Genomic DNA, 12,676 nt, shown 5'->3' on the forward strand with positions numbered 1-12,676 from the left:
ACAGCTCTGCCAAAAGGATCTCTCTAAAGAACCATTTTGACCCCATCCCTCCCCTCTGGAAAATCCCCTGGGAGCTCCCCACTGCCTGTAGCTTAAGCCCAAGTCCCCACACCTGGCAGATTCCCTATGGCTTGGCCTGTGCGCCACGCTGGGCCCTATGGCACACTAGCTGTTTGGGGCAATGCTGCGTTTCTCTGAATGTGGCAGCATCTGCACATATTCACACCTCTCCATGCTTCCTAGGATCACTCTTCCTGGGGGTTGCCTGCCTCGGTCCCACTCAGTGTTTGTCATCCATCTGAAAAGTAACCCATTCCCTCAGGGCCTCTTGCAGTTCCCCCGCCCCCGTGCCCAACCACCCCCTCAAGCAGATGCAGGTCTTGCCTCTTTCATTTCTGTGTAACAATTGATTCACTCTTCTAACACATGAACTATCTCCTGGTACTTCACACTGGACCTAAGCTCCTCGAGGACAGGGAATGTGTGTCATTTATCTTTGCAACCTCCTCTCTACCACTTAAGACCAGTTTCAGCAGGTATCAGGAACTCAACACATTATTTTAAAAAATGACTGAATGAAACTGATGGTGTAAACAAAAACCCTTTAAAACAGCCCAAGCTTTTGGAACAACACAAGTTTCCACATGGTGACGATAAAGAATTCTGCAGCGAAGTATGGTCAATGTATGAAAGTATGGTAGCCATTATCCAAGGAGAAGAAGAAAGTGGAAGGATGAGAAACTCAATTTAGCCACTATGAACAGGTCTAGTAAGACTGTCGACAGGAAAGACTAAAATAGGACTTTATGAATTCAATTTTCTCTTCTAATGTTGTAGATAGGATACCTGTGGCCAATTACTCAGCTGCTAGGCATGCCTGGTCTTTAAGAAGAATGAAATCATTCCTACAAAATGTAGAGATTTAGTTCAAGACCTTCCCTTAACCTCCGAGAGCCAGGAGCTATTCCATAGACAGCAACCAAAGGAATCAAGGAGTCTAAAGACATTAGTTTTGATCAGTCATTGGTTTTGAAATTAAATCTTTAAGATGGCTGAGTATTGTTAATCTTGAAAATCTATCACTTCTCACGAAAAACATAGGAAGCAGAAATAATTATTCAAAGACAAGTAGATATCATCGTCTCGTCTGTCATTCCATGTGGACCACACGTGCCAGCTATGCTGGAAGACAGGATGACTCTAAGCAATTTACAAGATTATGGCGTTCACAGCAATGTGGCATATGCAGGCATAACCTGGTTGCTGTCCTACAGGCATTATGACAGCAAAATCAGATGTTGAGTTTTGCTAGAAAATTGCTTAGAAAAAGAGGCTTTATTCTGATAGAAAGGACATTCTTAAATGTTATCTTCCAAGTAATTCAACACATTTAGAATATATGCGTCAGCCTGATAAAGCCTCTTCAAAAGATATTCTGCAGTTCTCACAGACTAAATTTTGTGGCAAGGCAAATGACTTGAACTGTTTCGTTGCTGCGTGCTGCTCTACAGCTTTCCACTGAGTGCACCTTGATGAATTATGGAGAAATGGCAGAAATGTAGCACGAACAGCAAAGGAGGCTCTCGTAAACAAATCCTTTCCTTAAATGGTTTTTGGTCACCTAATTTATGCTATTATCTCTTTAACAGAGTCTTTCAATATGGTTGTGCAAAGGCAAAAGAAATTTTAATCTTCAAGTTAATGGCCACAAATATCATACTGGCACAGCTTAGTTGCATTAGGCTCTGTATAGAGCATACACGGAGCCTCGGGGGTGCTGTCCTAGGCAAGTGAAATGAGCAAATGCTTGAGCAGAGTGCTGGAGTAACTGCAGAACTGATCAGGAGTAAGGAAGAACCCAGGCATCTAGCAGGTAGTCACTCTCTTCCACCTTCCAGTAAGCCGGAATTGGGCCAGCCTCAGACTAGCGCATGTGGGGGACTGGAGGGGAGGTGTCTGCTGCTCCTCAAGTGAGTTTACTCCACTTTCTGATCAAAGACAGCAACTTCCTAAGAGCTCCACCACTGACCCTCCATGACCCTGATTTCAAGTCACCATTTATCAAGCATCTGCTATATATTATACTAGGTCTGTGACACCACTAGTGAAATAGTTGGTGATTTTTACTATTTTAACGTATGCTAGGATAGTGCTTTGTAATCACGTTTTTCTGTTTTTGGCTCCTTGCAGTATACTAAACACATTCACGACATTCTTTTTAGGTTGACCTAAGCATCAGCTCTCCAGCCAGAACACCGTCACAATATTGTGTGCAATGCACTCTATGCGTCACAGACCAAGAGTGTTACCAGTAAAGATCTTGTTTTAGTAAAATGATTATTATTCATGCCTGCCTGAAAACTGCAATTGTGATGCATAGTATAAAGGAAACTTTTTTTTTCTTTTTTTGAGACAGAGTCTCTTCTGTCACCTGGGCTGGAGTGCAGTGGTGTGATCTTGTCTCACCGCAACGTCCATCTCCCAGGTTGAAGTGATTCTCCTGCCTCAGCCGTCTGAGTAGCTGCGATTACAGGTACGTGCCACCATACCCAGCTAATTTTTACTTGTATTTTTAGTAGAGACAGGGTTTCATCATGTTGGCCAGTCTGGTCTCGACTCCTGACCTCAAGTGGTCCTTCCACTTCGGCCTCCCAAAGTGCTAGGATTAATAGGTGTGAGCCAATGCACCAAGCTGGAAACTATTATTTTGTTTTTCATGGGAAAAAGAGGTGTGATCTCTCTCTCATTTTAGTAGATTGTCTTAAGAGTAAAATAATAAATAAATAGTATATTAAGGAAAAAAGTAAGCTATACACATATGTGAAGGCATTTATGGCAGGAAAAATACTTTATGCTTACTATGAAATTCTGGAAAGTAGGCAAATCAGCACATTTTTTGATAACAGACAAAAACGAAGTCTCTGCACCTTGAAATATCTGGTTTAAACAAAGGGGAGCCCACCCCTCTAAATACACCTAGGACTTGTACTTTCAACTGAATTGTAAACTGCTGGTACTCATGCTTAATTCCATTTATAATAAGCCCTCAACCCCCAGGCCTGAATGTGAAATTCTGTTCACAATGTACTCGGCCTCAAAGTTACATCTGAAAAATGTACTGTGCCTATGAGATAGTGACCAGTCCTATATGTGGGAGGATTACTCGTAGCCAGACTTCTCAGCAAGTGGCTCATCAGTGTGTTTTTGTTTAGTTATGAAATTGTGAAGCCAGGGAAACCTGGTGAGACTTTCTATTCATGAACCAAATAAAAGCAAAGACCAAGATACTGCCAAATTGCATGCATGGTTTGAACTCTACATCTATTTGAAGGTTTCTTTTTAATATGCTTTTTCAGAAACTTTAAGGGACATGGAAATACGATTCCATGAAGAACATGTCACCTCCAAAAAGAATGAGAAAGAAAAAATCCCACTGGCTAAAAAGCAAACTTTTATTAGTTGAACTTTTAGTTGGAATGAGAAATCACACATTTATTCATAGGAGCTGGAGCAAATATCTATAGCAAATATACTACGATTTCCAGAAAATACATGTATATTAGTGTCGTGGGTGCAAGGAAACATGCTGTGAATAGAAAATAAGGTCAGAGCAGGCATCCTGCCAAAGGACCTTTGAAGGCAGCGTTTAAAAAACTTACATGCTGCTTCAAGCATTGTTCACACATTTTTGACTAAATAATCATTTCTAATCTTATTTTCTATTACCAGAGTGTATTTATTAAATGTGCAAAAGTCAAGGGATCAACCAAAATGTGGTTTAAAAATTAAAAAAAAAAAATGTTAATAGGTCACAAGATCAGATTGGGTGAAAGCTTGATGGGCTACTTTAAGCAAACTTGGGGTGAATGCACAGTACCGTATGAAGGCACTGATTCTCTGGTATCATTTTCTCCACATAACACCTGGCTGCCTAGATAAAGAGTAAAATGACAAAGCTTTCACTATAACGTTTGAATGACTCCCTTCCCTCGAACCCGTAACTCCTGTGTGTCCATACCACTGCCTACTTACTATGATCAATATAAAACGTTCGGCCATCCAAGTGAATTCTTTCTTCCCAGCCAGGCTAGTACCCAGGGAAGGAAGGGAGAGAGAAAATACAAACATTAGCTAGGAGTTCCAAAATCAAAGGCAAAATTTAAAAACTACAGGACACCTTTGTACTCTTTTCTGCTACGGTACATTTTTGCATTGAGAATGAACTAAATACGAACATTTCAAGTTAACTCTTGACAATGTCTAGCAACACGCTTTATCACATGCTCAAGTCTCAGATGTGCTGACTGTATGAAGAACAGGAAATAGGCTGCTAGCTCAAAAGCTTCAATGGGTAACTGCAGCATTCCGTGAACAGTGGGGCTTGAAGTTGAGTAGCTCACTGAATTAAATAAATACTGAGTACTAAAGGAAGGGAAGAGGGGGTTAATAGAAAAATGTCAGACACAGTTACTGTATTTGAGTTATCTAGGTAGTTGATGATCCAATACAGGTATTACCTGCCACAAACTTTTGCTTATCCAACTCAGGAACTAAATAGATTTGGGTAAGTTTTTTAAGATAAAGCTGGTATGACCTCCTTATCTGAACTATCCCTATTTGCTATCTGAACCTCAGGAATCCAAGAGATTCCGGAAAAATGCTTTCTTTCATTTTCTAAATTCACTCTCTGGTGAACCCAGGAACCAAACAGATTTGGTGTGGCATAGCTGTATAACCTAATGAATAATGCTCAAATGCTGCCCTAATATATTAGGCAACAAAAAGATTCTTACACTTGGAAAACAACAACAAAAACTCCCATTTAAAAATAGCCTCGGAGTCCAACCACTGCCCTGACATCCCCCACGGCTTTTTTAAATTGAGAGTGAGATGTCAAGGAGGATGTATGTGAAGGTTTCATTCAAAACCCAATTTTAAGTATGTAGCTCAACTCCTACTGAATTGTCACCAACAAGGGAGAAAAAAACAAAAAATCTGCAGGTTAAATGACTTATAGAAACTTTCTATGATTTATTAGACCTACTCCTCTCATACTGTTTTCACTACTTTGTTCTGATGACTTAATCAGCAATATGGCTGGAACTCAGTGGTTGCTAAGTTACAAAATAAATGAGTGTCACTTAAACTGTCACCTGCAGAGAATGTCTCTTGAACATCCTGTATACAAGGTCTATCTTCAACTAGAGGCTAGTAATTCAGAAACCTCTTTCACAAGTACTGGGTATCATATGAACTACAATGTACAATTACAATTCAGCTAAACACCTAATTCTATTAAGAAACACAAACCAATGAGAGCCATGAAGCCTGGAGAAAGAGAAGGCCCACAGGGCCACCGCATCAACATTGAGTGGATAATTGAACAAACATTTTCAGACCATTCCATGTGTCTCCAGTGTACTCACAGGAAGGGGGCCAAGGTCATTGGGATTTAAAGATGTCTTTGACCGCATATGTACCGGAAATTTCAAACGTGGATCTTCCTGCAAGAAAAATGTGAAAGACAGTAGACGTTAAGTGGAAGTATCTATGTGCAGTTACTCGGTACTTTTCCTCTTGAGGTGTATGTTTCAAAGCAACCAGACTGCCCATGCCTGGAGCATGAGATGGGTCCCATCTCTCTGCTTCGTACAGGAAGCCCAGCTGACCGTCTCTCAGCATAGACTGTACTCTTCCTTCTTGTGATTGATGGAAAGAGGAGAGTAAGAATATTTACATGAAAGGTTAACCATTTCCCTGAGCCCTTGAGAAGAAGGGGAAGAGAGTCCCGGCAGTGATGTTACTAGGGAAACCAGAATGGAGGGTGCCAGAGAATGCAGAAAGAGGGAGTGGGAACAATGGTTTCTAAATCTCTCTATGGGTCCCAAGCTCCTGGGGAGGGGAGTGCGTTGTGAACACAAGGGGCACTTGTGTTCCCTTCTGCTCCTTCCTGAACTTGGCAGATAATGTGAATCTGGTCTGTGAAGTCATGTGGCTACTCCAGGGGGAGTCGCCTTCATCAGACAAAGTCACAAAGCTACGATATCACTTTTTTGAGATTCTTGACCAAGTTCTGCAAATTAATATTTAAAAGTTTACAAAAATTTTTTCTTAATGCATAGGCTTTGTAAGATACCACAGAGAATCAACAAAAGCCTGACATCCTGGGGCAGGCTTCATGAGTTCCAAGGCATGGTCAGATGTATGATCTTGCAACAGACCTTGTTAGGAGGTTGGGTACATGGTCTCTGTTTCTTTAGATGAGTAAATGCAGTTTCACAGAGAACAAAAAGTTGCCCAAAGGTTATGACCCAGAGCCCAGGGGCTGACTCTCACTTATGTAGACCCAGTTAAAATGCAGTGTAGGCCAGGTGTGGTGGCTCACTCCTGTGATCCCAGCACTTTGGGAGGCTGAGGTAGGCAAATCACTTGAGGTCAGGAGTTCGAGACCAGCCTGGCCAACATAGTAAAATTATGTTCCTACTAAAAACACAAAAATTAGCCAGGTGTGGTGGTGTATGCCTGTAGTCTCAGCTACTCAGGAGGCTGGGGTAGGAGAATTGCTTGAACCCAGAAAATGGAGGCTGAAGTGAGCCAAGACCATGCCACTGAACTCGAGACTGGGCAACAGAGTGAGACTCCAACTCAAAAAAAAAAAAAAAAATTGCAGTGTAAGGCCAGATGCAGTGGCTCACACTTGCAATCTCAGCACTTTAGGAGGCCAAGGCAGGATTGCTTGAGCCCAGGAGTTTGAGACCATCCTGGGCAACACAGCAAAACCCTATCTTGGCAAAAAACACAAAAAATTAGCTGAGTGTGGTGGTGCACACCTGCCCCAGCTACCTGAAAAGTTGAGGTGGGAGGATCACCTGAGCCAGGAAGTCAAGGCTGCAGTGAGCTCTAAGCTGTGATTGCATCATTGCACTCCAGCCTGGATGATGCAGCGAGTCCTGCCTCCAAAAAAAAGAAAAGAAAAGGAGAATCTTTACACTCAAAAGATTAGAAAATAAATGATAAAACTCAGAAAAACACATTGTCAACCAAATAAGCTTAAGATTAAAAAGACTAAACTGTTAAGACATTTGACATGAGCTTCACTCAATTTTATAATAGAGCCTTTGCTGCTGTCAAATTACTGATTTTTCTGCTTCCCAAGTCAAGCATCTAAGTCACAGTATCACTGAATCATAATCGTAGATCTTGGGAATTGACAAGAATCAAAAAAGACCATGAACAACAAAAATTGACCTTTGCTTCTTGTTAGCTAGGCAAATTTTTAAATGAAGAAAGAAATCATGTTAGCAGTTGGTGATGAATACTGACCCTGAACCCAATATATATTTTAACAGGTTAAGCAGAGGCACAAAATAATGACAGTATTCTGTAGTATGCTGACATACACAGAATATAAACAAATATGCTAAGCAGATTTAGGATTGAGAAGGTCCAAGAAGCTGGTAATCTGGTAAGCATTTGTGACGGGTTAACTCCAGACAGAGGAAAAAGTGAAAGCACTGAATTACCACTCAATGCTAACTCTGATCTGGACCAGGCAAGGCCACAACCAGCAGGGGATCCTTGCGTTTCCACGTAGCCCATGAGCACGCCAGGTTTAGAGAGAGCCTAGGACTGCTATTACACGAAAGAGGGCAGGGTTTCTGGAGGCCACACACAAGGCCAGCCATGCCTTGGAATCACACGTAGGCTATCGTGAAAGACAATCAGCCCCATTGGTAAAACGCTGGTGATTTAAAGGGGTAGAAGTGGGGAGGAAGAAGCTGAAATTAGAGGAAAGTGTCGGGGGCGGAGGCAGTGAGGGGCAGAGCATGAAGTATAAAACCAACTCAATTTCAAAGGTCTACTGAGTGGCCTTGCGTGGAAACCCAGACTTCATAGACTGTGAGGGCCAGAGGCCTTGAGGTTTATAATGTTATTTTATTATATCAACAATAATAAAAATAATGGAAGCAGCTGCCATGAATAAGCTCCTAGGGCTAAGGCTAGTGGTCACTCTTGAACCCCCATTCCTACTGAGCCACTCGAGGAGGCAGGCATCTCTCCTTAATTGACAGAGCACGTGAAGTGGCAGTCAAGGCTCTCTATTAGCTATGGACAACTTCAGGGCTGATGAGCAGCTGGAATACTAATGAGGTCTCTGATGATATGAAAATAAAAGATCCAGTGCATAAAGTATAGTTGGCTGTTTCTTCCTTTCTTCGGTGTCATAAGGGAACTCTTTTATGTGTAATATAAAATTGCTTCCCTCAATCAAGTTGAAAGTGTTCAAGTGTTTTGTTTTTGTTTTTTGAGACAGTCTCACTCTGTTGCCCAGGCTGGAGTGCAGTGATGTGACCTTGGCTCACTGCAACCCCCGCCCTCCTGGCAATTCTCCTGCCTCAGCCAACTGAATAGCTGAGACTACAGGCATGTGCCACTATGCCTGGCTAATTTTTGTATTTTTAGTGGAGATGGGGTTTCACTATGTTAGCCAGATGGTCTCGATCTCCTGACCTTGTGATCCGCACGCCTTGGCCTCCCAAAGTGTTGGGATTACCGGCATGAGCCACTGCACCTGAAAGTGTTTTTAAACAGTATGTGAAGAATGGTATCTTTTCAAAAAAGGCTTTCATAATTCAAAATATATAAAATACAGAGATTAAAAAAAAAACAGATGTGCCTTTTTTCTTTATTTTTTCCATCTTAGAAGAGACCAGCAACCATGCCTAGGGTAAAATGAGTTTTATTAGTTTGAACTTGGATGGAAAATGAACCTGCAACTTAACTAGGGTGTAATATTGCTACAAAAATAAGCCCCTGCTTCATCCTGTGAAAGGCATAAATACACTAATATGGGTTGAGCATCCCTCACTCAAAATGCTTGGGACCAGACGGGCTTTGAATTTCAAAATACTTGCGGTTATACTTACTGGTTCACCATCCCTAACCTGAGAATCTGAAATGCTCTGATGAGCATTTATTGCCTGAGTGTCATGTTTGTGCTCACAAAGTTTCAGACTTTGGATCCTGGATTTTGAATTTTTAAACTAGGGATACTCAACCTGTATACACATGCTCCGAGCTGCTCCCTTAGCTGGATGCCCTCCTCGGCACATCCCTCCCAAGCCCCTGGCCTCCTACATGCGCTCCCTCAAAGGCCTGAACCAGGTGGGGAACAAAGCCAATCTCTGTTTGAATGAGGCTAAACTTGGCCTGTCACAGTAATCCCAGCACTTTGGGAGGCCAAGGAAGGAGGACCACTTGAGGTCAGGAGTTTGAGACCAGCCTGGCCAACATGGTGAAACCCCATCTCTACTAAAAAATGCACAAAAATTAGCGGGGTGGGTGGCGTGTACTTGTAATCCCAGCTACTCAGGAGGTTGAGGCAAGAGAACCGCTTGAACCTGGGAGACAAAGGTTGCAGTGAGCTGAGACCGTGCTGCTGTACTCCAGCCTGGACGAGAGTGAGAATTCGTCTCAAAAGTAATAATAAAAGAAGAATGAAGCCAAACTTGAACCAAATAGACTGATGGTAGACTGCCTTCAATATCTGTGTGTGTAAGGTCATGTTTTATGACATATTTCAATAAAATTTTTAAATTTCCCAATGTACAGAGGGGAAATGTCCTTTTCAGGCTTCTGGTTGGTCTAAGAATCAATAGTGCCCAGGCTGATGGAGGAAGGAGTGTTATTTTCATCATTCTCAACCTGTCCTATCAGTTTTTGTCCTTTTTCTATTCTAATATTCAAATCTAAGAATAGCTATGCTGTTCTCTCATTTGTTTACTTCCTCTTTCAAAAATAAAAAAGCAAAGCAAACCCCCAAACCAACTCAAAACAGATTTTTAAGCTGCAAATTATCTTCACGCTTCCCTCCGTCCCTCCATCTTTTGTCAAAATGAACAGTCAATTTAGGGTGTGGCTTCTGCAGGGAGAATCCTGCCTAGGCCTTTGTTTAGAAGTGTAAGGCAGCTGTGTCAGCACATCTGAGTTCGCTTAGAAGGGGAGTAACTTGTGGAATTTCCAGTTGTTACCTTGAGGACTTTCCATACTGTTAGCAGCAATAAAATGTTGTTCTAACAGATTATAATTTTAAATCAGTAAATTAGTCAATAACAAGTATGGGTAAAAAGGGACAACTGGAAATTAAAAATGGGTTTCATTCAGCAACGATGCAGGCAATAAATAAAGTGAGTGCTGTTTAATTTAAAATACAATCTGCCCAACAGTAATTACACTGCTGTTGAAAGGCTGTGAAAGGTTAGGGGATTCGATTACTAAGCTAGTTGAAATTACTAAAATCATAGCTTATGTTGGCAAGCCACAGTGGCTCCTTACACTAATCCATCTACTTTTATATTCATTAGCCCTTATTTCTGGAGCCCGTTTCTGGCTAAGGACTTGAAATTACAGCAGTGCTATAGTAAATGAGAACACTGGCAGGACAGCCCGGGGTTCCATGGTAATAAGAGAAAAGATTAAAAACCAATCTCCATGACTGTATTTTCCAAAGAGCTGCCAGTCTCTTCCTCTTGTCTTGCCTGCAAATCTGTAACATTATCTTCAGACTAAGAGGTAAGTCAAATGAACCTACATGTTATTATATGCCTTAGAAGCAGTTATCAGTTTACCAAACGAACGTTACCAGATCTAAATGAGAAATTCTCTTGGCAGGCCACTCCTTACTTCAAAATAGAAAGAGCTCGTAGAGTGGTTCTCACTTAGGGCTGTTTTGAAATGTGTAGGGCATTTTTGGTCGTCGCTATGTTGGGGTGGGGGTAATGGTGACCATTAGTGCCTGGTGGCAGGAGCCAAGGTTAAGTGGCCTGAAACTGAAGGCACAAATGTCCCTGCCCCAAATGCCAAGAATGTCCTTGAAGACACAATGTCCCATGATCCAAAGGATTCTAGGAGCACACCCTCTAGACCTGCTGGACTGAACTGATACCACACAATGGGCAGGGCATAAAATGACAGCCCAAATCCCTTTGGTCAGGGCTTGTTCCTGATCTAGCTAATGGACACACTTAATGTCCATCACTAGAAATGGGAATTTAGGGTGTATGTCCATTGTTGATCCAAGACCAAAGAGCTAGGGACAGTGCCAATCACCAAAACTCAACCAGCGTTCCCATAACAGCGGTTCTGAGCAAGCAGCACAGATAACAGTAGGACCAAGTTAAACTCTGAGTTAACTCTAGCCAGACAATTAGATGGGAATATAACAGACAGGAAGAAAAACCATCTGCAGCATCAAAAATAGCCAGAAATAAGGGAACCAATTTCAGTTTCATTACAGGTATAGAGATTATATAGCAGAAAATACCAACTGACTTTTAAAAGAACGATATACTACACTGAAAAAGTCACCTGCTGATTGAGCTAAAGAAATAAAGAACTGATGGAGAAATACAAAGATATGCTTATTCACCTTTGATTAATGTCATTTTGCTCAAGATAATACAATGTACAGATCCTTTCTTTCGTACAATTCAGGAGCACATGAAAGAGCTGCATGCTAAGAAAAATCAATTCTGACAAAATGATCACAAAAAGGAGCTATCAGATTTATAACCACAGTCACTCAGTACATCCCCTACCCCAGGATTAAAGACATGAAAATGTAGCACAGATGTGTGAATACTGAGCTGATGTGAATAGTAAAAACTAAAGTGACAAATCAAAAGAAGGTGAGTAATGCCAATAAAAGTGCAAAAAAAAAAAAACTAACAAAAGAAAAAATTATTTGAAAATGATTATAACTCCTAATGAGATTATTTTGTGAGACGGGATGGAATGATAACAAAATCTTAACAGCACAGAGCAGCACCTTTCCACCCAATATGGCCGACTGTCTAAACCAGAGCTTCCCAGGAGAAACGGCGGTCCCAGCACCAATAGCAAAGACAGGTACCAGCCTGTGCCCCCCCGCTCCCACCCTCCCATCCGTGCAGGGCCCAGGTGCAGGCTGAGGATACCGTCTAGAGACACCCTTTACAGTCAATCCAATTCCTCTGCAAGAACTACAAACATGAAGTAATGAAATAAAGAAAGTAATGCCAGACTAGACGACGAAAACGGAGCCGAATAAAAGCAGCAGCCTTACCCAGGTTGTAGTCTTTGTGTTATGATCAATGAAGAAGGGCCGGCCGTTTGGCGCTATCCTCATTTCCCAGCCGGGTGGCAAGAAGCTCTGTGTGACTTTGTGTTGTGGTTTAGGGGAGTTGTAAGGTGATGGCTGTGGGGACTGTGGGTTGGAAAGGGTGTCTTTCACAGCCCGACGTACGGGTGAGTCCTTGGCACCCTAAAGAATAACAATGAGCATTAGAACTCTTTAGCACATGCGATTCCAATGTGCCAAAATGTACCAGGGTACTGCAGAAGGCTCCTCTTTGGAGACAGACAAGAGGGAAGATCCCCCAAAACCTGTTTTCCGTCATTCATTTACTTTTAAATCAATCTAACTTTACATTTTCTCTGTTGGATAAACACATGACAATAGTAAGTACATATAACCACCATCCTTTGGTAGCCACTCAGTAACCAAAAATACTATTCTGTACTAAGCGTTATGGATGGAGATTTTACAGAGTGGAGAGAAACGTGCCCTTGCTCTTAATGAGCTCACAGTCTAATGAAGAATAGATTGGCAAGTTTTAGAGGGGGAAAAAAAAGAAGA

The 12,676-nt window shown here is 41.8% G+C and overlaps 1 protein-coding gene across 9 annotated transcripts in view; it reads right to left on the bottom strand.

Moving 5' to 3' along the window:
* Window positions 1-12,676, bottom strand: part of NEDD4L (NEDD4 like E3 ubiquitin protein ligase) — a 354,125-nt gene that overhangs the window by 40,870 nt on the left and 300,579 nt on the right. For 8 of the 9 annotated variants that reach the window (XM_064379091.1, XM_064379092.1, XM_021672041.2 and 5 more), the window contains 3 exons: window positions 12,104-12,301; window positions 5,427-5,504; window positions 4,033-4,087 (listed from right to left, as the gene is read on the bottom strand). In XM_064379091.1, coding sequence (XP_064235161.1) covers window positions 4,033-4,087; window positions 5,427-5,504; window positions 12,104-12,301 — 331 coding nt within the window. The remainder of the gene's footprint in view (window positions 1-4,032; window positions 4,088-5,426; window positions 5,505-12,103; window positions 12,302-12,676) is intronic. The other variant, XM_064379096.1, reaches the window with a different exon arrangement.

This window comes from Aotus nancymaae, unplaced genomic scaffold, assembly GCF_030222135.1.
Source record: "Aotus nancymaae isolate 86718 unplaced genomic scaffold, 86718_ANA_hifiasm-v0.15.2.pri h1tg000020l, whole genome shotgun sequence".
NCBI lineage: Eukaryota > Metazoa > Chordata > Mammalia > Primates > Aotidae > Aotus > Aotus nancymaae.